The sequence below is a fragment of the Salminus brasiliensis genome, chromosome 2 (assembly GCF_030463535.1).
Source record: "Salminus brasiliensis chromosome 2, fSalBra1.hap2, whole genome shotgun sequence".
Taxonomy (NCBI): domain Eukaryota; kingdom Metazoa; phylum Chordata; class Actinopteri; order Characiformes; family Bryconidae; genus Salminus; species Salminus brasiliensis.
This window is the reverse complement of record NC_132879.1, coordinates 4,915,326-4,942,532: the sequence shown is the minus strand read 5'-3', so window position 1 is coordinate 4,942,532 and position 27,207 is coordinate 4,915,326. Positions and strand designations below refer to the sequence as shown.

Sequence of the window (27,207 nt, the reverse complement as noted above, 5' to 3'; positions counted from 1 at the left end):
GTTTCAGTAAAGAGTATTATATTGCCTCTGTCTCCACCTATCGGTCATGGAATGGATAGACAGTGTCATTTAAAAGGAATAAACCAGTGTTTAAAATAATAACATCACCCTATATATATATATATAAACACATTTATGCACCATTAATAGTGATAATGTCTGATATTTGTAACATATCTGGATGCTGACACTGAAAGACTATAACTATAATATATAAATATAAATATAGAAACTGACTCTTCTATAATATTTAGAGTATTTGTAAGAGCCCATAAATAATTAAATACAATAACAGAGTTATTAAAATGAAAGGACATGTGATTAGAGTAGACTGGAGTGTGTACAGTACAGGTTTAGGCTGTTTTTCTTAGTTAGTTGGTCCTGAGGGTCCTGAGGCAGGCTGTAGGGTTACTGAACCTCTATGAGAAGACACAGCTGGAGGAGACGAATCGAAATTGAAAGCAGTTCAGGTTTCCGCTCAGATCTAATCATGGCTGCCTGTAATGCAGAATCGGGAGGTGAGTCTAACATTATTTTCCACCTATAATTCATACAAATGTTTATTTACATGTTTTTCATCAGCTGTTACTTTCAGACACAGGCAGGAACGTCTTCTCACTTCTTACTGTTATTTTTGTGTTCAGAAATGAAGCTGGTCGCTCTTGTTTTGCTCTGTCAGCTGATACACAGTGTGTGTGTGTGTGTGTGTGTGTTACACAGCACACCTACCTGCGTATAAAACCCCTTTAGCTTCACAGTACTGTCCGTGTAATCGCAAACAGCAACGTGCCATAAGTATCCGGACACTTTTCTAGTGACTCAATTCAGCTACTTTAGGGTGCACCAATTGCTAACACAACAGAATGGGACGCTCTACAGCATCGAGCAGTGACCCTCTAAGACCACCATGTCCAACCCAGCTCCAGCCCATTCGTTCTGACGTCACTAATGATCTCGTGGCTGATTGCAATCGAGTCCTCGCAGACATGTTCCAGACTCTGGCGTAAAGCAGTAACCAGAAGAGGAGAGGCTGTTAGAGCAGCAAAGGGAAACACTCAGAGCTACAGAGCACATGAGGGCCATCAACGGTGATAACTACCCTGTGGTCAATTACTCCCCTGAACCACCAATTGACAGTAGCAGAAGTAGTAGCAGCATTTCTATGCTTGCATTTCTCCATTGACTTGTTTGGGATATTCATCAAACTGCTGCTGTTTTTGAAGTAAGCCCACCAAACCTGCTGTATGAGGCTCTTAATACATTTACATTTACATTGGAGGCGTTTAGCAGACACTCCTATCCAGAGCGACTTACAAAAGTGCCTCACTGTGTCCTCAGAAAACACCCTTAGCTAGTGTGTATAGACAAGAATCCAGAAGTGTTGTATGTAGCTTGTGGCACATTTGTGGCACATGAAGCAGCTGCTGAAGTGTGTGTGCTCCTGTGTTTGTAGGGGGTTTATTTTGCCTGTATGTAAATATTGCTGTTCAGTGCTTAAACCAGAACCTCAGCAATCAAAAGGAAACCTGGGCTTTTTGCTTTTACTTTTAGTTCCTCGTAAGAGGAAGACAGCATTGTCATACTTTCCATTTGGTCCCTTGAAAATGTATTGCCCAATTCCAGTTTGTAAGGACTTGAATTGCCTGAAGGGTGACAGTTGCAATTACCCTTTTATCCATAAGCACTTGGGAAAAGATTTTTCAAGGAATAGTAGTAGTATTACTACTACAGCCAATACCACTAAAAACTAATAATAATAATAATAATAATAATAATAATAATAATTTTGTTATTAACTCTTATACATATAGTTGTTTGCAAAGTGTGGACACACCTGTTCTATCATATGAAATGTGTCATAACCTACATACTTGTAAGGGAAAGGCAGCATTTTTTTGTCCATTTGGTCCTGTGACAATGTATTGCCTAATATTTATTCGTAAGGACTTGCCTGAAGGGACACTGTAGGAATTATCCTTCTATCTATAAGCTTATAGGAAAAACAAAGCTTTGTATTATTAGTAGTAGTAGTAGTAGTAGTAACAATAGTAGAAATATTAGTGGTATTGGCAGTAGTAGTAGTAATAGTAGTAGTAGGAGTAGTAGTAGTAGGAGGAGTAGTAGTAGTAGTTGTATTGGCATTAGTAGTAATAGTAGTAGCAGTAGTATTAGTAGTAATAGTAGTAGGAGTAGTAATAGTAGTAGGAGTAGTAGTAATAGTAGTAGGAGTAGTAGGAGTAGTAATAGTAGGAGGAGTAGTAGTAGCAGTTGTATTGGCATTAGTAGTAATAATAGTAGTAATAGTAAGAGTAGTAGTAGTAGTAGGATTAGTAGTAGTAGTGGTAGTAGTAGTAGTAGGATTAGTAGTAGTAGTGGTAGTAGTAGGAGTAGTAGTAGTATTGGCATTAGTAGTAATAATAGTAGTAGTAGTAGTAGTATTGGCAGTAGTAATGGCTGTGGTAGTGGTATTGGTAGTAGTAGCATTGGCAATAGTAGTAGTGGTATTACTACTATTACACAAATATATAAAAATAATATTTTCCATTTGGTCCCATGAAAACATATTGCCTAATTCCTATTTGTATGTACTTGCATTGCCTGAAGTGAGACTGTAAAAATGACCTTTTTATTCATAAGCACTTTTTTGTGTGTTTTTGTTTTCATTTTTGTGCCAATTGTGTTATTTTAGCTAGCAGAAGTGCACAGCATAGACATAATTGACCAAGAACACTGAGGATATTTCACAAACATATTGTTTATGTAATATCTTGCAGCAGGAAACCCGTCTAGATGGAAAAGAACAGGAAAAACATATCACTAAGGAAATGTCGAAAAGTGTATTTGGTCAATCCTCACTATTAAACTGACATGCAATGGACTGGGGACCATGTATAAGAACAGGTCTGAAGTTGTGAGTTCCAAGATTCAATATCTGAGTCAGGAGTCATTACGACACCATAGAAAATCCATCCCTAATCCCAGCCCAGCCAACATGCTCACATGTGTGGCTCCATCTAATTCATCGGGATGAAAAGAAGTGCTAGAAGTAATCCTCCAACATCTGATCTCACTGATGTTCTCATTACTGAATGCAATCAAATGCTCGAAGCTATGTTTCAACATGTAGTGTTAAGCCTTCCCAGAGGAGTAGACTTACTGCAGCAAAGGAAGGGCAAAGTCCCTATTGATAGCCTTAATTTTTAGATTTCTTTTAGGTCACTATAGTTCAAGTATCACATACAGAATAATCACTGTTTTTCAATGTGACTTCCTTTTCTAGATGAGAGCATGTCAGACTACAGTGATACAGACACGGACTGCCACTCAGACTCCCAGTCCGGCTCAGACTCTGACCAGGGTCCAGCCACATCAACACAGGTCAGTTCTGTTACAGAGGTATACATCAAATTAGGGGTGGGCAGTATGGTAAAAGTGTTCGGATTAGGCTCAGAGTGGTCGAGAGGACTAAGACGCTGCCACCATGACCTGAAGATAACTGGTTCAAATTCTGGTTCATGCTGCTTGCCATCAGCAGCCGGAGTAAGAGGGAGCACAATTCTCCCATGGATGGCACATCCTCCCCTTATCACACGCGTTTGTTAGCTGTTGTATTGTAGCTGGCGAGCCACACTTTCTTTTTTGATGCTGCATCAGCCACAGTTTAAAAAGAGGTGGTGGCTGGCTTCATCTGTGTCAGAGGAGACATGTGCTAGTCTTCACCTTCCTATTGTTGAGGGTATTGCTGGTGATGGGGGGGCTAATATGAACAGAGCTTGGTTAATTGTATATATAATAATTTTGCAGGTTTGCGTTTGTGGGTGGAGCAAGGTGACGTCATTTAGAGGGCTGAGGATTCATCAAGGAAAGAAGAAGTGCTTGGACAAAGTAGTGCAGCAGAACTGTCACTCGGCTGAAGTCCAGCAACAGGTTACCTACCACAGCTCGCAGGCTTTCAAGATATCTGATACTATGAAGGCACAAAAGGGTGAAAGAAAGGTGAAGGTAGTCAGAGTCAGTTAGCGGAAAGCAGATGGGGAAAGAGAAAGAGACTAGAAAGGTACTTTGGCATTGTTCGGAAGAAGGGCACTGGAGCTGGGGAGTTTAAATGTGCTATGGCAGGCCATGAAATGATTTTACTAGGTGCAAAAGACGAGCTGATTAAAGCAGCAGGAAGTCTCAAAAGCAGGAGGAAAATTGAATTGAGAAAATGCTGCCATTGAAAAGAGCCTTGAAGCACATGGATGTGATAGGGCAGAATAGGAGGGCAGTGCTACGGTCAAGGCAAGCATTTAGTAAGGACATGTCACCAGAGAGAAGGCGATTAGCGGTTAGCCTTTTTTGAGAGTGAGAGGCATAGGTACCGCATGCACCTGCAGCCAGGCAAGAAAAACAGGGGCAGTGGCTAAGATGGGAGAGTGTAGAGAAGGGGAGGGTCACCTGGCGAGACATCTATGGGTAAGGTGGGTCCTTCCAACACTGCAAAACCTTGAACACTGCAAGGCCCTAAAATGTATTAATCGAGTACATGGGGCCCAAAATACCCCTGGGTTGATGCTGAAACACATTTTATTGGCATTGGAAGGTTAGTTATTGCAGGGTTACACTACACATGGAGGCATGATCAGGTGCTTAGGTCTTTAGCGGGTGCATTGTATTAGGAGCATTTAGATGGAAACAACATGACCATTGTTAGTGGAAGTAGGGCAATTAGGTTTGTGTGTAAGGAGCAGTGTAACAGAGTGTAGGGTGTGAATATTGTTAAATAGGCTGATGCGCAAGATTGAATGCTGTTGGCAGATGTATGCACTAAACTACAGGTTCCACATTACACTGCTTTAACTACTCTAAGGGTGGATATGGTACCTCCCACCCCTGAAGAATGGACCAAGTGTTTTTCCTGCTCTCCATAATCTGTAACCCATATCGTTACTAATTGCTGTATGACTGTACTGGTGCTTGTTATTAAAGGTCTAATTTGTTCTCTGTCTTTTAGAAAGCCTGCCAGTACTACAATGAAGGCCACTGCCGCTATGGGAAGAAATGTCGCAATCTGCATGTTTGCAAGTATTTCCTGAAAGGCTCCTGTCGGTATGGAGCCTCCTGTGATCTCCAACACATCCAAGGCTCTGATCGGTCATCTAGACAAGATGATCCTGGGAGGAGGAGCCAAGGAAAGAAAAAGCAGAGTTACAGGGGACGGAGCAGCAGCTCCTCATCTGATGGTAGGCCTATACTGCGAAGTAACAAAGCAGTGCTAACTTTCAGGGTGGATCCCTGGTGATGCCATAGCCATTCTTGACTGGGAGTCCCAGAGAGCACTATTGGCCTCATGCTGTCTTTGTGGGTAGGATGGCCCTCCTTCTGCACCCAGTCACACAATGCAGGCATGTGTTAGCTGATATAACTGAACTGGCAGTTAGTGTTTTCCTCCAAACCTGGTGAGCTGTCCAGTGACAGTGCATTGGTGGTGGAGCTTATGCACCGCAGAGGAAGCACATGCTACGCAGCAAATTTGCCAGTGTTTAATCAGCTACTAACAGTGTTGATTTAACATTGGGAAATTTGCTGTGGCTTTCACCCTCCCAGCACTGATAGCATTGGGTCTGAGTGGGAATCCTGGCTACTGGGTGGGAATTGAAGAGGAATTTGTGGTTAAAAATTGCTTAGGTGTGAATAAACATACATTTTATCAAACAAGCATCAAACCATCACTGCTCGATTTCATACTTTTATATTAATATACAGTAAATATATGCCAATTTAACACCTTTACAGATTTTAGTGACAAGCCGTACAAATGGCAGTTGGATCTGGGCAATGGCTGGGAAGATGTAGCCCATGACTATATACTGGAGGCTCAGTACTCACGCCCCAATACCAAAGGCATCCAGATCTACAATACTCCCTGTGGGTAAGTCTGCCAGTTTTATGGATCTGCAGATTTACGATCACTCCAGGTCAGTTAGAATTTACCTACAATCGGACTATTGAAGTTCTGTTCCAAATCCAGTACACACAGTGGTCAAATCTGAACATTTTCAAGGGGGGTGGTGAGTTCAAATAACAACTCAGTCCAAGGCAACTTTATTGGAAAGGGTATAAATCTCACATATGGAATACATTTAAATATCTATAATAGGCTTCTTATGTGATAAAACATTCAACCATTATTTCATATGGAAAGGGGGGATGGGAGTGCCCCAAGGGGGGATTAATTTTGTCTTTTTAATGAGGGGGGGTTCTCTGCCAATTAGGAAATATAATGTAATGGCTGGATATGGTACCATTATTTCATATGGTAATGGGGGATGAGAGTGCCCCAAGAGGGATGATATTCATATTCATATCAGTATATTGCCTAATATAATTAGAATACTGAATATAGTAATATATGTCTAATATATTACTTATAATCCCTGGTTCATGTGTGTTTAAAGCTGGATCAGAACATCAATATGACATGGCTGGCGATATCTGATTAATAGTCAGATGCCAGAGAATTTTTAAATAAACTGCATAAAAATATTCATGTTAAAAGCCAGTGATGTACAACCACATGTTACCTTCCCATTTGTAGTGCTCTGTCAATTGACTTCACTAAAATGCGCATTCTGAAGAAGACTAATCTCCGAGTCCGGCGCAAAGGTTCTCGGCAGACTGAGTGGCTGTGGCATTACCGTAGCAATGCTGGCTGGTATCAGTATGGGAAGAAGGTAAGCCTCTCCAGCAGTGGTTCCCAACCCTGGTTCTGGAAAACCCTTGCCCTGTGCGTTTTGGTGTTTTGCTTCATTACCTATCAGCTAATTAACCAAAAATGTGTTGTATTTATTTGTTAGGAGCCTTTTTCTAATATTTAGATTGAGCTTATATTGCATTATAAGCTTTATATAGTCACATGTTTCAATATACTGGCCAGTATATTTTACACTGGTCTAAGGTGTGCTTTTTTAAGCAATAAGCCCTGGGTGATTTTGTCATGGGCAAACATGTTCTTGGGCACAATGCAAAGCAGAGTGCTTAAAACCTTTTTACTCTTGATACAAATCACTGCAATCAACACAGAAATCAATGTCTACAGTCTGGGGTGGGCTGGTATGCGCCATAACTCCCGGTCTAAAAGTCCCACTCCAGCCCTAAATGTCAACAATGCATAAGGGAAGTTAGGGTTAATAAGCCTTAATAAGAAGACAATGTTTTAGAGCAGGAAACACACCACAGTATGCAGTCTGGCTTAGAAGAACCACTGCTTTTAGATTTGATTATGGAGGAGGACAGGATGTGAATATATTTTGAATATATTTGCAGGATTCAAAAGGAAATGCCAGTTCCATCAAAAGCTCCAGTCTGGAGAAAGAGTTTCAGAAGAACCAGAGAGGAACCTTTCAGTTCACCATCGACTCCACCACCTATGAGATCCAATTTAAAGGTGTGCCTGAGCAAAGAATGCACAAAAGAAAGCAAATATAAAGACCTTTAAATACTCGGATAAGTCTGATAATCACGTGTAATCTCCTGGCTGTTTGTTTTACCAGACATGTGTCAAAAAAACCTGTCCACCGGCCACAAGAGGCGGATCAGGAGGCGTCCGAAATATGAATCTCCCCACAGTGGAGGGTGAGCTTGTTTACAGAAGAGCTCTGTCATTACATCAGAGAAGTAGAGCCTTTCTTCAGCAGAGCTAGAGTGGGATACTTTGAGCATAGACACACATCGACATACACTATATGTCCGAATGTTTAAGGACACCTGTCCTTATGAATGTATTCAGCTACTTTAAATTGCACCCATTGCTGACACAGATGTGCAAATGCACACACACAGCTTGTCTTGTCCCTGTGGAGGAGTACTGCTAACAGAATAGGATTCTCAGGATCAGATAAACATTAACCTATTGGCACCATTCTGCCTAATGAATGGAACTATGTTCTCTGGAATGATGGTTGGTGCTCCATCCAATCCTGTGGGAAGAGTTGGGGAGTTGCTGATTAGTTGAGGTGGTGATCATCCAACATCCTGACCTCACGAATGCTAAATGCAATCAAATCCTCACAGCTAATCTTCAAAAATCTAGTAGAAGGCCTTCCCTGGACAGTGGAGACAGTTAATTCAACTAAAGCAGGATCAACTCTGTTTTAAATCCTTGGATTTCAGAAGAAACAATGAATTAGCAGGTGTCTCAATACTTTTGTCCAAATAGTGTTTTTTCAGATTCACTGAATCTGAATCTATATCGTTTGCGTTCTCCTGCAATGTGTTAGCAATGTTCCCAGACTGGTTTGTCTGACTGTCTTATCTGTTTTGTCAACAGAATTAATGCAGTGACAAATGCCTTCAAAAAGTTGACTACGTCTTCACCTAAGAAGGCGCCGCTGTGGCAGTTTGCTGGAAAGAGTGGACGCTGGCATAGTTTCATACCTCGGGTAAGACATCTTTTCACATAAACACAGTGTACATAATAAACATACTAATATATACATATTCAGCATTGGTCATGTAAATGAAAAATAAAGGATTTATTTATATGAGAGAAAAGTATCAGTTGATTGATTGAACTCTTTGAACACTGCTCACTATTTCAGGCTGCTGACTGTAGGTGGAAGAAATATGTTGTACAGCCTGTTCAGCTCTTGCAAAGCCAGCCACATTGCCCCTGTCACACATTGTCCTCTTTCTGTCTTCATCTGTCTTTCTGACTCCGTGTTTCTCTTTAGAGTGCCTGTTCAATATGCAGTGCAGACATTGAGGCAGAATACCAGCGTAATCCACAGGGTTCAATCAACTTCACAGTAAATGGAGATTCGTACACTATTGACTTCAAAAGTATGTCAAGACACCAATCATCATCATGTATATTTCATTATTTAAATGTTACGTAGGTGTATTGCATAACCATACAGTCTTATGCAAATGTTGGGGCACCCCTGGTCAAATTACAGTACTTACAAATAATTGTATATTAAGTGTAAATCAATTCATATCCTGTACTTAAGCATACATACTGAACATAATTAAACATAACTAATTTATAAATACTTAATAATAAATCAATTAATGTTACAAATAATTAATTATTAATTATTAGGAATTATTTCCACTTGACCGGGGCAGCCAAACATTTGCATAAGGCCCAAAACATACCTTACGTGAGGGCATGATCACAGGCACTTCAAGTTACGCTGACTGTGTTTCTGTGTCGCATTCAAAAACACATGTGTCACAACGCATTTCATAAGGTAATGCAAACGTGAGCTGCATTCTTAGCGATAACACAAATGATCATGTCATGGCAGACCAGTTTTGATTTTGATTTATGGTTTATATTTGTTTATTTATGCTCAACACAAGTATGCACAAGTACTCAAGTCGCTTACTGTCTTGGGTACTTGGGCGATGTGTAATGCTGAGTATTGTGGTCTCCATGTTGACTTTTGTATTTAGCAGTATCTAAGCTTAGATGTATTGTTTGAACCCTAGTCTAAACACACTAGCTAAGGGTATTTTGTGAGTAAACAGCAAAAACACTTGTGTAAGTCGTTCTGGATAAGAGCGTCTGCTAAATGCCTTAAATGTTAAATGTAAAGTATGCAAATGCTAACACCCAGCTAACACACTGCAAACACACGATCCTGCTGGGGGGCATGGGTGAAAGAGAGAGAGAATCATTACACTGGTCCACCACGACAGTTGACCAGAGCCAGTTTATAGTGAGCCTGGCCACTTTGCAGGGAGCCTGCAAGCGAATCCTCAATGAATGGGGGTGTATGGAGCTAAACGGCTTAAAACAAAGTCGGGGATCTTCCTTTAATTTTGGAAAGTAGAATAATGTACTTCTCTAAGAAAACAAAAACAATTCTGCAGCTCACAGGTTTTAGGCAATAGAGACACTGGCATTGCTGCTACTGAGAGCTGCACGGTTGGTGCACTGACGCTGCAGCTTGCGCTTGCGTTATGATATGCGTCATGACACATTTTTAAATGCATCAACGCAGTCTGCGTACCTCGGGTCTTAGACTATAACTTGGCTCTGTTGGTGTGTGATAAGACATGATTTGATTTTTTTTTCCTTAGAGATGATCCAGACCAACTTGAAAACATGTGCTACCAGGAAAGTGCAACGTGTGGAGTAGTGGTGATGATGGTGGACTCACCACAGGTTTTCCTAATGCCTTCAGTCTCATAGAGAGGGGATATTTCTGCTGCTTTATGTAACTTGTAATGTTAATGATGACTTTTTGGAGAGGGCGCTGTGGGTCTTTTTACATGCTATGTTGTCATACTGCCTTTTATAAATGAACTCAGAGAAGAGTGATGTACTGCAAGTGTTTGTGAGTGTGCGGATAAAGGATAAAGGTGCACGTATTCGTCACTGTACAGTGTGGACTGTACAGCGAAATGTGTCCTCCGCATTTAACCCATCTGGTAGTGAACACACACTCACACACACACACGTGTTAGGGGCAGTGAGTACACACACACACCCAGAGCGGTGGGCAGCCAACTCCAGCGCCCGGGGAGCAGAGAGGGTAAAGGGCCTTGCTCAAGGGCCCAACAGTGGCAGCTTGCCGAGCCCGGGAATCGAACCCACAACCCTGTTATCGATATCCCGGCGCTCTAACCGCTGAGCCACCACTGCCCCGTAATGAAGATAGTGATACTATACTCAGGCAAAGTAATGAATTAAAATCATTTTGGATAATTTTTTATATTATTATTGACAATACACTGTGTACATCCACATGTTCATTATTATAGTCATATTGGCATTTGCAATACCTGCATAATATAAGACTGCAGTATGCAAATATATCCTTTAACAAACTCCAATGCTCCAGATGAGTGATTCTAATTTATCAAGCAAAATAATGCAGGCCAGCCTTTACCTGTTTCTCATTACTGACTTATAAATGGTGCATTCAGTTCCCAAGGTGCATCCCAATATGCAATATTAATGCCACATGTAGCAGTGTAAATGCAATACTCCAGCAAAAGGCAATATTCCACAAAAGACAATGCATTTTTTGTCTATATTGTTTATCCCTGATGTGTAATAGTGCTAAAGAAATGTTTCTTGGTGGACTATGCAATGATCTCAGCTGTGATAACTATATTTTTCTTATTGACCTTGCCTGATGAAAAGCTGCTGTTTTGCAGTCAGCTGATCTACTTGACATACCCAGGTGTACATGTTTACAGTCTCCTATGTACACAGTTAACTTAGGTGCAATACAAAAAAGGCACAATGAACTTTGTCCAGTATGATAAGTAAGATGTAATAAAACCTGTGACAATATGATCCACCCACCACCTAAGCAAAAGTATTTAAATCCTTCAATAAAGCTGGAACTACTCTGGTGGAGCATCACTCAAACTAAGTGAATTCTGAATGTGGCTAAAAGAATAAATGTAAAATGTTTGTCAAATTATGATGTTTTCTGTTTGATGTCTTCTGCCAACAGTTTACCACCTACCTCTAAAGCAACCCTAGTGAAGATTATATGTATTTTGTGTAAAACGTATATGATAAATATAATAATAATAAATACTTGTTTTCAAATAGGCTTTTAAACATTATTGTACAGTGTATTATAAAAATGACTATAGCAATTCACTTAAAGCACACTTGAAATGTCAAATACAATAATGTATATTTATAACTATGTACTAAAAAAGTGAACTACAACATATTATAATATATTATGCACATATATATTATATTATCCCCAGAAGAGTACTATTCTGGTAAGACAAACTAGAAGAATATGTGTACTCTAATGTACAGTACATTATAATACATTTTAATTGTATATTTTTGTAAATACATTACTATGAAGTATTCCTTTAGGTAACACTTTTAGTTTTAATATAATTTTATATACTTCTTAAATACTTATTTATTTAAATACATATTTATACCTTTTTGCAAAGTGTATTAAACCAACTACTGCTGTAATTTACTGAAAGCAAGTATGTTTATAACATACTAAAAAGTGTCATACAATATATTCTATTCATCAAATGAAAACCACATCTCCATTTTTATCAGTTTTTAGGGTTTTTTTCTCCATGGTTTAAACCCTGGAGAGCATTTTTGCTTTTTCCTGTAAAATCACCATTTTGGAGATTTTTTTTTTAATGGACAGTGACAATTTTCAAATATATCTGGTATGCATTACAAAGTATCCCTAAAAGTTCTCTATTTTGAAAATCAGACTTTTTTGTAGTACAATTCCATAAATACATTGGCCATTACTGTGGCTACCTTCAGTCCACAGTAGAATAAAAAAGTTTAGCACATTGTAGTCCACACTTTAAAAAACAATCTTATTAAATTAAACATTAAACATTAAACATTTTAATAGTTTTTTTGGGTTTTTTATGAATGAGATTGAGAAAATCTCCTTGAAATGAGAAACTGTATTTCCATTAGCATAATCAAATAACGAGAGGTCAGTACATGGAAGTGACATGGAAGAGGAACCACTGTTGTCTCGTCATTCAAAAGAAAATCTGGCATAACCAAACCAAAGTGGGAGGGAGGAAGCGAAAGCCAGGAAAGGAACTAGGTATCCATGCTAGGCTAAAAGATAACCTTATTTGACTGGCTTTAACATTTCTTCAGATAAATAACTGTGATGGTGGAACAGCAGCACAATTTCCTTAGACTGTCACGGTGCCTTGATGTGATCAGAGCAGTTCACCAAATTGTTCACAAGCCAACCGGATCAGCTTGTTTAATTGTAAGGCCGTATAACAGGGTTATAAGACAGGGCTGTCTTAACAGGTATACCTTAACACCACGATCAAGTCTAAGTGTTCAAGGCATCTTAACAGATGTACTTCATGAAATGTGTACACACCTTAACACAACAATCCAGTCTTATTGTTAAGGGGGTCTTAACAGGTATGCCTCATTACACACCATCAACATCTGCTGTGTTGATTCACCTCTAGGACTGACTTTAGGCCTTTTTTCATTTTCGTCTAGACCAAAACAATCTAATACACTTCACTTCTCATGGTGTTCCTAGATGTACCAAGGAGTTCCACTGTGGCTAAATAGCTGATTTATGGGCACCCAGACCGTAGTTTTATTTAAAGTAAATCAAATAGCCCCCTACACACTCCCATAGAACTCAGAACACATAACACATAATATACACATTGCACACACATGCCTCGACTATCACTGCTAAAAAAATGTTGCTGTACTGACTGTCCACAAAAGACTTTCCAGCAGCCCAGGTCAGAGAGTACTCCTGCTTTGGATAAGCTTTACTAACCTGTAGCTGTTTTGTCTGTGTTTACACATAGTTGTGTATATATAGGTCATTGCTGAAAAAAAAAAACTAGAAAGAAATCCAGGCCAAAATAATAGAAAATGACCAGGTATTTCACAGTGTGGAAAGCATTAGCCTGACAACCACTGCCAGCACTCTGACAGCACTCTTCACAAATACCAGACTGGTCCCAATAACAGTGACCTCCTTGTTTTGTTTTGGATGTACTCTACCAACAACTAGTGCCAGAAGCATCAACTGTAAAAAAGATTTTTCACCGGACCCTTCAGATACACTTGGTGGAAAGACTGAAATCGACAGACAAACCAGCGTAAGTACCAGTATATCATACTGGGAGCTCTTGTTGAGCTCTGAGTGCCTTGTGTTTGCTCGTGCTTTATGTTACTAATGATAGTGATAACTACAGGCTTATTCAGATTAATTCACAGGTGCCCATGGTCAAGAAGGCAGTAGAGAAGGGCAGGATCAGTGAGCACTGCAGTATAGTTAGTTAAATGTTACACATTTGTGAAAGATTGGGAAATCTGCTCTTCTTCACTGTAAAACATATATTCATCAATGCAGTTTCTATTTCATGTGGAAACAGAAAACAACAAACTACAGGCACAATCTTTACTGAATTTCTCTTTCATATTATATTTAACAAAGACTGCTTCACAACACCCACTCTGACCAGCTCCTCCTGCACTGTTAGGGGCTGTCACACAATTATCAGAAGAACAGAAGTCATGAATAAATCCCATCATTTATTATCAGGTGAAACCAACTTGGAAATATACAGATATTTAGCTTTACACATTACAAGGCTTTATTTTGGCATTTCATGAACTGTAAATCTTATATTAATAATAATAATAATAATAATAATAATAACAATTCTAAAACTAAAGATGTTACAAATGTTGTCTCAACGATATATATATATTACATACATGCTACATACTATATATATACTACATATGTGTATAAAAACTCTTATGTCTTATGATTTACTTTAAAGATTTGTCCTGTTGTCCTAGTTTACACACTGTGCAGTACCATATGTACATACGTGTGTGTTCTGTCTGATTCGACACGTGATATTAAACACTATTAAATGTGTTGGATATTTTTCATTTTCATTTTTTCAACTGCTCTTTTTAGATGCTAGTCAGTTCAAGAATATTTTCTAACTACAAGAAAGCTAATATGACTAAAGATAATAATAAAAAATAAAAATGAATTTCAGAATCACTTAATCACTTAATCTTAAAAGAGGTCCTTCGTTTTAAACTCTGACGCTGATGTCTGTGCTGCCTGGTTTTTAGGAAATGTCTTGTTGCCGAATGTAGCTGAACTGGAATCAGGCAGAAAGGAAAGCGAAAGTAAAACGTGTCGAGGGTCTGCGGATCTGTGCTGATCTGCTGCTCACTGCCTTTCCCAAGTAAGTGTTTTTTACTTTACAGAGCTTCACTAATATCATGAGTGTTTATTTAATATCTTTGTGATAAAAAGTTACATCTAATAAAACAATGATAAAAAGCTTAGCTGATCCGGCCTCTGCAGTGTCTGAATGAGGATGTTGAGCTCATGCTTTCTCTTTACGAGTGTTATTTGTTCTGATGATTTACAGTGTTCAGATATACGTTTGATACGGTAAGTAAAGTTACGTTTTGGTAAGCAGTCTATTGCTGTGTACCATTATACACTGTGTATGACCCCCATTAGCCTGCAGTAGCATGTTATGTAGGTTCATATCAGTAAACATATATGGGACTAGTACTAGTTTTACTGTAGATCAGGGATTTCAATTTCTCTCTTACAGTCAGACGAGTCAGATGACTCAGATGACTCACCAGCCACAGCCATGCCACATCTGATGAATGCTTCAGGTAAATAATGAACTTATCTATCCATCTATCTACATCTATATATATATATATATATATATATATATATATATATATATATATATATATATATATATATATATATATGTGAGCAATGGCTGCAACCTAATATATCTATGTCTGGGTTGTACAGGACCACGAAACACGAATATATATATTCTGCACCAGAGACTTGTGTTTCGTGGTCCTGTACAACCCAGACATAGATATATTAGGTTGCACCCATTGCTGACACAGACAAGTCAAGACAGTGTTCTCTGGAATGATGGTTGGTGCTCCATCCATTGGAAGTTGGAGATGAGATTAGGGTGGTGATCATCCAACATCCTGACCTCTTTACTCCTTACTGTCTTACTAGCTTACTATATACATACATAAATATAAATATTCATACATAACATGTAGTCAAACTGTGTTAAAAATGGACAAAAGACAAAATTTAGGCTTTACTTTTCTTTCTTTTTTATTATATTGTTCTGATCTTCTACTTTCTTAACATATTGATTTACAGGAAACCACTATGAGTGGCAGTTATTTGATGGACAGAAGTGGTGTCAGATCTGTAATGACCATATAATCGAGTCTCACTACTGTCAGGCTGGAGCAAGAGGGATGACTATCTATACCAGCTTGGGGTGATTTTTTATTTGTACTGGTCTCAAATATTTGCTTTCTGTGTGGTTGTGTCGGCTTCCTGTTCCTTTCATCAGGCTCAGTTGCAGTTTCTCTTCTTTTGTCAGGTCTCTGTACATTGACTTTGATGCCTTGACGGTAAGGGGGCCTGTCGCGAGACTTAGCGTGCGACGACACACCTTTCTATCGAACGGCCAGACACAAGAAGTTGGATGGTACTATAAAGACAACACTAACTGGTGTGAATATGGATCACGGGTGAGGAAAGAGGAAGTATTTGTGTATTATAGTTCATAAGATGCACAACACAGTTGAACTAATACATAGTGAAGTGTTTACCCAATATAAAGTAAAGGGCTGCACGATATGGACAACCTACTTTAGTTGTAGTAAAATGGTTACTTTACCAGAGAACCAAAACACTGCCTCACTTTCAGTGGAAGTCAGTGGAAAAGGGTTATATTCCGAGTCAATCTCAAAACAATGTGCGGAACAAAGCGTGACAAAGTCAAAAAGTGACGATGAATAGCTTCAGAACACCCACAATAACCTGCATCTGCAACAGTGATTGGTTACTACAGCACACAGGAAAGCATTTCTAGATAGATATTGCAATCAAAGTTAACAAATAAGATACAGTATTGTGGTGCCCTAATAAAAAAATACCAAAACACATACACACACACGCTGATAAGCCATAATATTAATACCACCTGCCACCACAACAGATCTGACCATTCACAGCATGAACTGCACAAGACCTCTGAAGGTGTCCTGTGGTATCTGGCACCAAGACACTAACAAGCTAACAAGCTAAAGGTCCTGTTAGTTGTGAGGTGGGGCCTTCATAGATCACACTATAAAAATGTAAAACTATTAAAAATATATATTTTTGCATCAGCAAATTATTGCACAGTACAGCTTCTCAGATCAAGTGTCCTGGACTTAACAGAACTAAATATTTAATAAATAGACTATTAATGGTTATGTTTAACCCAGAATTAGGCTGAATCTGTGTCAGAATGGGAATCTCTGAAAGTCCCACGTTTACCCTCACAGGGAACAGGTTACAGCAGTTCTTCGGTAAACAGCCAAGACTTGGAGAAGAAATACAATTCTAACCCCAGAGGCTTATTTCAGTTTACAGTAGGATCCACTGCCTACTCAATGGACTTCTCAGGTAATTTCCTCAAAGACAATTGAATTATTTGCTTGAAAGTCATTCACTGATACAGTATTAAATATTAAATGGACATTTCTGCTGCTTTGTTTGCTGTTTTATAGCCATGACCCAAACCAACCTGTCTACTCACATGATCAGGAAAGTGAGGAGGCGGCCAAAGTTTAACTCCATAGTCTCTGTGAATAACAGGTGCTATACAAACAAACCAATACTAAGCAATCAGAATAAAAATGAACTGTTGCCATAAATTCATATTCACATTCTAATTTTGTGTGTATGCAGTTTGCCTTCCTTGTCCACACTGTCCATAAGTCCATCCACTGGGGCTGTCTGGGAGTTTATGGGAGATGAAGGCATCTGGACAGAATATCAGAAACCAGTAAGTGATGTGCTTCCATTGTACTGCACATACACATCAGACACAAGAAGAATCCAGTAAAACCACTTTCACTTATGATCAGGACTATCCATTAACAACCAGGAACAGGAGACAATCTATATGTTTTAACTGAAATCAATGTAAAAGATTTTGGAGCATTCCTATTGGTCCATTCAATATGACATTTTGAGACACAATGTAAATAATAACTGACAGATGTATATGACTGATATTAAGCACAATTGATCATATCATATGGGGAAAATAATAGTAACCAAGGGTATTGTGTTTCAGATCATGCTCCCACCTCCTCTACCTGTCATCAAAAGAAAACCGCCAGATTTCCAAAATTACAGTTGCCAAAAAGTAAAAAAACAACAAAAAACAAATGTGGAGAAACAAGGTTTTTGACAACAAGGGTATGATATAGATAGCTAATAGGTGAATAACTGCTGAAAGTGAAGCTTTCATGTATCAGATGTATTACAATAGCTAATGCTCTCAGGTTTCGAGCTGGCCTGCTAATCTGTGTCATTACGTTCGGACCTATCTGAATGAGTGCTCTGTGACTAGCCTTGATGTTGACCTAGACTAATTGCATGAACTATGCGACACAAATTCTGAAATAATATATAATACACCGGATTGAAAACTGTGAAACTAAGCTGTATGAGAGTAATAAAACATAATTGTGGACCCGTATATGTAATGACAGGGATTAGCAGGCCAGACTTTGGAGAAAACTGTAAGAGAGGGGCGAAGAACTCAGAAGTTTTGGGCTGTCTTCTGCTTTGGTGTAGAAAGCCAGTTCCCCCTCTGATGCGGCAGTAGTGGCTCAGCAGTTTGAGCACTGGGCTATTGGTGACAGTGACAGTGAGCACATGTGGGCCGCCATCGCTGCAGCGTCTGGGAGCAGAGAGGCTTAAGGGCCTTGCTCAAGGGCCCAACAGTGGCAATTTAACAGGGTTATGGGTATTGAACCCACATGTGTGTGTTCACTGCACCAATGGGTTAAAGGCAGATGCCAAATTCTATCTGTTTTCAACACAAATGATAAATATATGTGAATGTGAATATATGTGAAAGCTACACAATAAATGCTGTATTTCGGAGATTGTTCTTAGGATTGTCCATGTGTTTGTGCAGGGTTGTTCTCTGGACAGTATGGACATAGAGAGACAGTATCAGCTCAACCCACAGGGCCAGCTAAACTTTACAGCCGGCCGATACACTTACACACTCAGTTTCAGTGGTGAGTTTCACATATATACATCAGTCAAAGTGCTGTGTAATCATGTGTTTTTATTAATATTATATAATATAATATAATATGATTAAGTTGATGTGATATATAAAAATTACAGCAATACCACTAGACCTTTACAGGTGAACATGACATGTTTCCTCACAGAAATGTATCAGACCAATGATACTTTTGGAACAATGCGGTACATCAGGAGGACAGTCGGTGGAAACCAGTGCACTAGTAGGTAAGAATCCACTACCAGTACTGCTGGGATGATAACAAATAGCACAACCATGTCCCTGCCCCTTTTTAAGTAAGTGTTGTGGTGCTGTGATCTGAGGGAAGGGGGTAAATCAGTGTAACGCCCCACTCTGCAATAGTAATAATTTATTGCAGTTTGTAGTTTGTTAGTTGTTATTCACTGTGCACTCTTGTTTACTCAGCCCTCCGTCTGAAGCTCGCTGGCAATTCAAAGACATGGGCGGCTTCTGGAAAGACTATGTTAAAGTAAGAGATTTTGTTTTCTTCGCTGGGAAGAAAATGGACTTTTGGACGCTATGGACTTTTGTCCATATAGTGTAGACACATCATGTTGATTTTCTAAAAGAAAATAAGTTCATCCTCTACCGAGAACATACATCTGAAGCATAATTAGTACCTTAATATAACATATAGCAAAGCATTAAAATATTACACGGCTTGTATAAAAGTAATGAAACATTAAATATGTTAGACGGCAAAAATGTGATTAACTCTGAATGGAAATCAATGCAAAATAGGAGTTTATTTCAAGTCATTTAGAGCATTTCTATTGGTCCATTTATCCAGAATTATTCACACAGTTTACAGAGCAGCTACAGAGTTCTAAAACAGACAAAAATGGAGATACATGTTTTTCATCAGACAGCAGCGGTATATATTTAAGTTTGACCAGCCATGGTTAGATTTTATTGATTTTCTAAATGTAAGTGAATACATTCTCAAGAGAAAATAAACATAAATATTTTCTGCATATTTTAGACCCAAAACCTATTTATATTCTTAAATAAAAACAGAATAAAAAAAATCAATCAATAAATAAAATAATATATTTAATGTTCCATTACTTTTGCACACAACCAGTTTTGATACATACACAGTAATTCAGCTTTAGAATGAGTAGAAGTGCATGTCTGTAGACTTACTGACTGACACTCAAATAAACATGTAAATCTAATGAATTATGTCTATTATTATGATGATGATTATTATTATTATTATTATTATTATTATTATTATTATTTCATTATATATATTATATATGTGTATTGGTGTGATTTGATCATACACATTTTATTCAGCATTCTGCTGTTTTCATTTGGATTCCTTCCCCCCAAGAACTAGCAGCGCCAAGCTTTTAGGTGTTGAACTGCAGGCATAACTCAGCTAAAGATGCACTTCGTAAACAATGAGCAGGTCAGGTTACTTGTTAATCATGTCTTATAAGTCCAGGGTCAGTCAGGACAGCGTCTGTGTCCTATTAGTGACCTCTGCTTTAGACCAACTGTGACCCTGACCAGGACGAAGTGAATCAGATGATTAATGAATTATAATTAAAACAGCATATTTAGAAAATAATAACTATAATTAGCATATATATATAATACAGAAAAAAGAAAACAAAGAAAGAAGCATCTGTAAAACAATGTTCATTGACCAAGGAACAACTGGTAATCAGTTACAGGAACCCTTGTTAACTGTCAGTGTAATGCATGAACTGAAGAGACTACCCATTAAAGACTTAACCAGGGTTATTTAGTTGTGGTCCTGGAGGGCCAGTGTCCAGCACAGTTGGGTTACTTACCTGCTCAGACACACCTGGTTACTCACCAGGTTTAGTGGCTAAGCAGGAAAAGTCCCAAAACCATGCTGGACACTGGACTGAAATTGAAGAACCCATAGTTATTGTCCTTTAACTTCACTTGCAGTATAATTTAACTATATGTGTGCTGGTTGTCCCTGTTTGTTGGTTGTGTTCAGGGCAGTATGCGAGGTAAATGTACTCTCTCCAGTCGGGACATTGAGGCTCAGTATCAGCAAAACCGCACAGGCACTATGAGCTTCAGCACAGGAAAATTTAACTATCTGCTCGACTTCTCAGGTACTTCTACAAGAACGTTCACATGAACTGCTCTGTAGCGTTATAGAGTTATCATCGAGTGTTTGTTGCCTCTATAAAAGCCAGCATAGCATTTTCTGTGTGTATTTGTATTGCAGCTATGATGCAGACCAACTTGTCCACTAATACAAGGAGGCCGGTCCGTCGCCTGCAGTAGTAAGAGCTGGACATCATGTCTGAAATCTCTCAGGAACAGCAGAGTTTACATGTCTTTGGCTTTAAAAACACTTCCACTCTGTCTCTGCTTTGTTGCTTACTACCTCCTGCTAACCTGCACTGCCAGGGTCTCCAATACTCATTTGATTGATTCTGCTTATAAGTTTAACGGGAACATCTTGGTCGTATTGGTTTCGTTTGGTTGCTGCCATTACTAAGATCACTGACATTTGCCAATACCCGTAAGCAAGCTTTACTTTATAGATAGGGGTTGGCAATTTGCCTGAACACTGATCAACTGCACTGTTCATCATAAATAGTATAATTAGTCCTGTTAAACTGGATGAAGTGCAGCACATCTTGAGTAAACATTACTGTACTAAGTAGTGGTGTAACAGACAGCGGATAATTCGTGATCTGTGTGAATAGCTGTGAAATGCAGATCCACTGGCAAAGTTGAACCATAACAGACTACAGTTTAGTACAGTTTTACTGCCACTGTCACTTCTTACAGTAATAACTCCCTCAATCTGGACGCAGAGCTGCAGAGAAAACACACTGAACAATTGTCACGTGAACGGAGTGTGTGGATAAAACCTGCACGGTCTGTAAACACTGAGCCACGAGAGCAATAAGGCAACACATTGAGTACGGCCACACGTCTGCAGCTCTGTCACTCTGGTGTGAGGCGTTGGAGTCTCATATGGACAAGGGCTTTAAAAAAAAAAATAAAAACAATAAAAAATAAAAAAAAGGAGAGCAAGTCAACCTTAGAACAACCAACTCCACCGTTAACTTTTACTGTAAAACAGAATGAAAAAAATTATTATCCCACTCCCTACTCTCCCACATTTTACAGCTTCTGTTTTTCTTGCTACTAAATATAGGAGATTATTTGCATAGCAGGTTTTAGAATCTTCTGATACTGGTGCCTTTTGTCTAGGTGTTAAACTTTTGAGGTAAATATTGTGTATTGTGAAATTTTTAAATATCATGATACAGCATTTTTACCATATCGGCCACCCCTACTTATAGAGCACATTTTAAAACCCACGGGTGCTGTCTGGAAGGGCAAGTAAACTTTCATTGGTTCAAGAGCTTGATGAAGGCAACATCTGCCAAACCTTTGGAGAAGCCTGTTTTCCTGCTTTCCTGGTACTCTGTATATATTCTAAAGGAAATCCAAAAAATAAAACTATAATAAAACAAAATCCAAAAGATAAAACTTCTTGGAAACCACACTATGCTTGTATATGAGGTCTGCATACATTAGTAGGTTGTAATCTTTATTCAAACGTTTGTCTTTCTTTCTGTCCAAAACTATGCACTGAAATGTAGAAATGTACACAGTCAGTCTGTTTGACCAAGTGACCAAAATGCATTAAAGAGAATGTCATCATGTGTATTTTGATCAATATGTACAGATTTTCATGAAAATTCTCAACTTCAGACAATACAACCCCTTAACACAATACAAAGTTCACAAAGAAGCCACATTGTACACATTACATCGTTGGAATATAAAGATTCTGATAGAAGAATAGGCTTTCATTTCATTTCTTGTTTTTTTTTTTTTTTGTTTCATTAATTTAGTTTTGCTGACAGTTGGAACCGGGTCCTATGACAGAGGGTAAAGTCCAGTTTTCTGTATGGAAATGTCTGATTAACAGATATCATAAGGTTCCACTAAGGTCAGCTAAACATCACCTAAAAATCTAAAAATAAACACATCAAAAATCGAAGCATTTGTCTTGATTTGTTTTAAGCAACTATTTGCAGATAAGAACATCCCTTCCAATATGATTGGGCCTCATTCACCAGTAATTTCTTAAGATTTTTTTTCCCAAAGAAAAATCATTGTTGTTGTATATCCCAAATAATACAACATTGATGAATATCAGAATCTGCGCAAGTGTGTTAATTTTTTTTACAAAGACATTTCTTCTTAAGGAACGGCTGGTAAATCAGGCCTACTGCTCTTAATTTAATGAATGCAACTGGTTTCCAAATTACTTCTCCGATGACAATGCAGTGTGTAATTTATTTATTGAAAACAAAGCCCAGATACTGTCCACATATGAAAACTGTACGTGTTAAAACACTCATTCACAGCAAGCCTTTTACAAAACCTCTTCAAAAGACCCATTATTGCACACCTCTCTTCATAAGGCTTTCATTTTTTTTTTTTTCATTTCCATTCATACATTCATACTCATATTTAGAGGTCCCCTTTTGAGAAAGTGATCTTTAGATAATATATTTAAAAAAAATCCTAACTGATATCAAATAAATCTCAATATACTATACACTTCATTCAGTATGATATGTAAATACTATACACACTTCTAGAAGAGTGGGTCGCCATGTCGCAGCTACCTATTTGGTCATGATGAGGAATAAAAGGTAAAGTTGGCCTGTGTGTGGCTTTGTTTTGTTAATGTGTTTTTTTTTGTTGTTTTTTTTTTTTAATCTTCCACCCACTCTGTCCCAATACTACCGTCACATGGGCTCCAGTGCAGGTATGATCAGTAACATGCAACATAAGAAGAAAACATATCATTGCTGTCTGACAAAAACCATGCATCTCCAAAAACAAAACTCCAAACTTTACAGGAGAAGATAAATCTTCTGTAAATGTAAATATATATATATATATAAAAAAAAAAAAAAAAAAACAATTCACTTTGGAGCATTTCTATTAGTCCAGTCATCATGACACAAGGTAAAGAACAACCAGATTCACATCATGACAAAAAGTGAAAAAACAGCAAAAATTGAGATACAAGGTTTTTTCATGACAGCGACGATATGCTTTACAAAAGAAAAACATCAGCTGGACAAACATAGGTACAAATTAACATACACATCAATTCTAGTGAAGCTTTTAAAGGCCAATAAAGCTTTTCGCTTATTTATCAAAGCTTCAACTTGCAACCCCCCCAAAACAATATCAGCTGAAAAATGAAGATTTACAGCCTACAGGATTTCCTGTATTTATATGCAACTCCATTGGCGTTTAAATGCTTCTATTCACTTAAATTAATATAAAAGGAATGACCTCCATAAGTGCCTTCAAAGCACTTTCATTAAACAGCAGATTTGATGAGATATCTGCGTCTTTCATCAAACCGTACATTACACTCCAGTGTGCAACTCAGCAACTGCTATATATACACCCCCCTTTTCAAAAAACAATGGCAGAACCCCAACAGATGCATTAAAAACTGGCTCCCTCCATTCAAATGTCACCACACACACACACATCCTCTCACACACATTCAAACAGCACAGATGAAAACAACCTTTTCTAATGTTTATCTTTTTTAGACTACTGTGGTGTTTGTTTCCTGAAATGACACGACTAGTGAGTGAGTAGTGTGAGGACAAGATCAGTTAAATGAGGAAGAAAACAAAGCCTACTTCACTGCCTGCCTAAACAAAGCTACAGTGCAGTCTTCTCAAACTCTATCCACCCACAGAACCTTAAAGTGACAGCAATTAAAACAATACTTCAGTGGTTTCATCCAGATCTCTGTCTACTGCATTCATTGCACACACACTTAGTAGAAGTCATTCGGTAGTTGCTGAGACCAGGGGGCTCCAAGTCTGTTCTTTTTCTTAGTACAGTGAAAAACAGGGAAACAGTATGGTGAGTGGTAACCGATTGTAGGCTAGTGGTGGTCAATACAATGATTTGTATTGATATTGTGATAAATAAAAAATAAATAAAAGAATATGGACTTCATATTTTAGGTTTCATTATAAAGAGAGCACAATTAGGCTTGGTTAGTTGGATATTTTATGCAGTGCAGTATGCAAAATGCTAAATAAAAATCCTTGTTCACAGTTTTTGACTACGGGTGTCCAGTGACTCAGGATCAGGGACTGATCCAGGCATTTTTAATGGATCCTGCATCAGGTTTTAAGGTCCTGATCCTTAGGTTCGTAATTCTCAGCTGCTGCAGAAGAACGTCTCATTTTTTCTGACAACTACCCCAGACAGAGTTCATCTGTGAACATTATTTCAGTGAGTAAAACAAAACAGAGCTGATAACTCCCATTCCACCTTAAATAGTGCTTCAATTACAGTGTGTACATTTCAACAGCATAATGGAACAGCTGTATTATCTAAGGTGGAACGGAAGGTCTGGGGAAGTGGAAAACTTTAGCTTAGCATTTGCTTAGAGCCTTGCTGTAAACCTGACGCAGCAACAACAACCAGCTCCCAGAGCAGCAGGTAAAGAGTGTGTTAGTTAATCTGTCAAAAGAGGAGGATCTACACTCTTCACTCTTCCACAAAATGTTGGTCTATTTTCTGCCGTTTTTGTCCATGCTGTTAAAACCACCCAGTTTGGTTGTAGTTGTGCAACAACAAAGATATTTGATCCCATTAGATCCAATTGGGAAGATCTAATGTCCCTCCCATCCAGTCTTTACTCCTAAATTCCACCTGGTTAGAAACCAGACAGTGGTGGTAATGCTCCGTCCTACCAGGGAGAGAACCATGCTCCTGTCTTTGGGTCTAAACCAGATCTGAACGGCGCATTCAGAACAGAGGATGAGGCTAATGCTAATGCACACACACCAAGTAATTATACTGCAGAGTTGTAAAGGAACTGCAAGCTGAATGGAAGCTGTATGCTACATATGAAGCAGACAGAGATTGGGCTGAAGGTGTTAGGTTAAGAGTACTAACTAAACCACACCTTGCCTGTTTTTATGTTGTAGATGTAGATGGTTGTAGACAACTGGTATGCAGTACTTGGGCAAGGATAGCAGTAAGACAAGTGTGACTTCTAGAAATAGACATGAACCTGTCTGCTTAAGGCTGGTGGTCGCCTTCTGAATAACTGCTGCTCTCCCAAAAAAAACAAAAAAAACAAAAAAAACAACCACAACTCAAAAATGACCAAATAGAAAACAAATTCAAGCAGTGGTCCGTTAAGATGGACTATATAGATCTCCTTCACCCTCATATTTTTTGCCGGCGTTGTTGATATCATTTCGTTTAGAACTCTCTGTTGCTAGGCAAATGGAAACAAGAACGACAGTCAGACTATTGTTCAACCAAAGAGGTCTTTCAGATCGTTATTGACCGATGTGCTCTGTTTTAACATCCCTGTGTTCATGGTGGCATTAGCTGCAGGTTGTGAGAAGTTCTGTGGGTTAAAGAAAGGGTTAGCTTGCATTCCAAACCCACCTTGCACCCCTGCCATGCCCATTGGTGCTGCCTGCATGCCTGCAGTCTGCGGCTGGCCTGAACCAAATTGGTTAAGCCAGGGGGACGGGGCGGCAGGGGCGGCGGCTGGCTTGGAGGTCATTTGGTTCAAGCTGACTTTGGGTTTGCTAGCAGAGAAGAGGGAATCCAGGGCTGACATGTCCGGAGGCTTGCTTGGCTGAGTCTGGTTCTGGTTCTGTGTAAGGGCGCTGAAGTTTGGGGTGCTAGTGGTGGTAGCCATCCCTCCATACAGGCCAGGAGTGGCTGGCCGTACGCCCATACTCATGCCCCCAGTGTGAAAGCCCATGGTGGAGTTGAAGCCATTGCTGATGGTGCCCATGCTGCTCATGTTGGATCCACTGGAGAAGCCAGAAGAGAGGGTGCCTCCAGTCTGCATGGGTGCTGTCCGAGGGCCAGAGCTCAGGGATAAGCTGTTCAGTGAGGTCATGTTGTTCAGTAGACTGCTAGTCAGGTCCTTTGCCTGGGAAATAAATAGATGAGGTTAAAGTCCAAATCCTTGCCAATTTTAGTGATTGCTTATTACACATACTCTGTAATAAACTCTCTCTAAATAATGACAAAATAAAATCATACAGCACCAAAATATAGGTGTAAATATTGTATGTGTGTAAGTGAGATTTCCACTGCCACCACACTACTGATGAATATTGTCTATCTATCTATCTATCTATCTATCTAGGTTTTTGTAATACCTGTTTACAGTATATATGCAATAACATCCACAATACATTTTCTACTCTCTCACACACACACACACACACACACACACACACACACACACTTGCAAGTCTTGAAACATGCCATGACATTCTTACTTAAAATAAATGCTTTTTTTGTTTCAACAGAAAATCAAATGAACATAAAAAAAAAAATACAACTAAATGACTAATTTACATTTCATCACTCGAATAATGTGCATAAACAGAAATGAATAACAATAATTTTGAAGGAAAGTTTCCATCTTACATAGTTATTTACAAATACAAAAAAATTGACAATGCAATTTTTCATTCCTCAAAAGAGTAC

General features: G+C 38.7%; 3 protein-coding genes across 6 annotated transcripts in view; 2 read left to right on the top strand and 1 right to left on the bottom strand.

Moving 5' to 3' along the window:
• Nucleotides 1–445: 445 nt before the first annotated feature.
• On the top strand, nucleotides 446–11,423 carry LOC140550279 (uncharacterized). 2 transcript variants are annotated; one of them, XM_072674180.1, is made up of 11 exons: nucleotides 446–518; nucleotides 3,281–3,378; nucleotides 3,805–3,927; nucleotides 4,994–5,222; nucleotides 5,776–5,911; nucleotides 6,578–6,713; nucleotides 7,306–7,426; nucleotides 7,533–7,614; nucleotides 8,309–8,420; nucleotides 8,712–8,820; nucleotides 10,069–11,423. In XM_072674180.1, exons 1-11 carry the CDS (start codon nucleotides 491–493, stop codon nucleotides 10,125–10,127), a joined length of 1,233 nt encoding a protein of 410 aa, XP_072530281.1. In that variant the 5' UTR covers nucleotides 446–490; the 3' UTR covers nucleotides 10,128–11,423. The 2 variants fall into 2 exon arrangements, with proteins under 2 accessions (XP_072530281.1, XP_072530282.1); XM_072674181.1 differs by lacking the exon at nucleotides 3,805–3,927.
• Nucleotides 11,424–14,655: 3,232 nt separating this feature from the next.
• LOC140550282 (uncharacterized) lies at nucleotides 14,656–22,341 on the top strand. Its single transcript, XM_072674184.1, has 13 exons — nucleotides 14,656–14,721; nucleotides 14,911–14,933; nucleotides 15,103–15,169; nucleotides 15,699–15,822; nucleotides 15,928–16,078; nucleotides 16,880–17,000; nucleotides 17,105–17,192; nucleotides 17,286–17,382; nucleotides 18,529–18,634; nucleotides 18,794–18,872; nucleotides 19,072–19,135; nucleotides 20,648–20,768; nucleotides 20,885–22,341. Coding segments are annotated over exons 1-13 (1,101 nt in total). The 5' UTR covers nucleotides 14,656–14,720; the 3' UTR covers nucleotides 20,944–22,341.
• The window catches only part of scyl2 (SCY1 like pseudokinase 2), a 24,476-nt gene continuing 19,484 nt past the window's right edge, over nucleotides 22,216–27,207 (bottom strand). For 2 of the 3 annotated variants that reach the window (XM_072674182.1, XM_072674183.1), the window contains one exon: nucleotides 22,216–26,641. In XM_072674182.1, the coding sequence (XP_072530283.1) occupies nucleotides 26,006–26,641 (636 nt within the window). In that variant the 3' untranslated portion in view covers nucleotides 22,216–26,005. The remainder of the gene's footprint in view (nucleotides 26,642–27,207) is intronic. The other variant, XR_011979067.1, reaches the window with a different exon arrangement.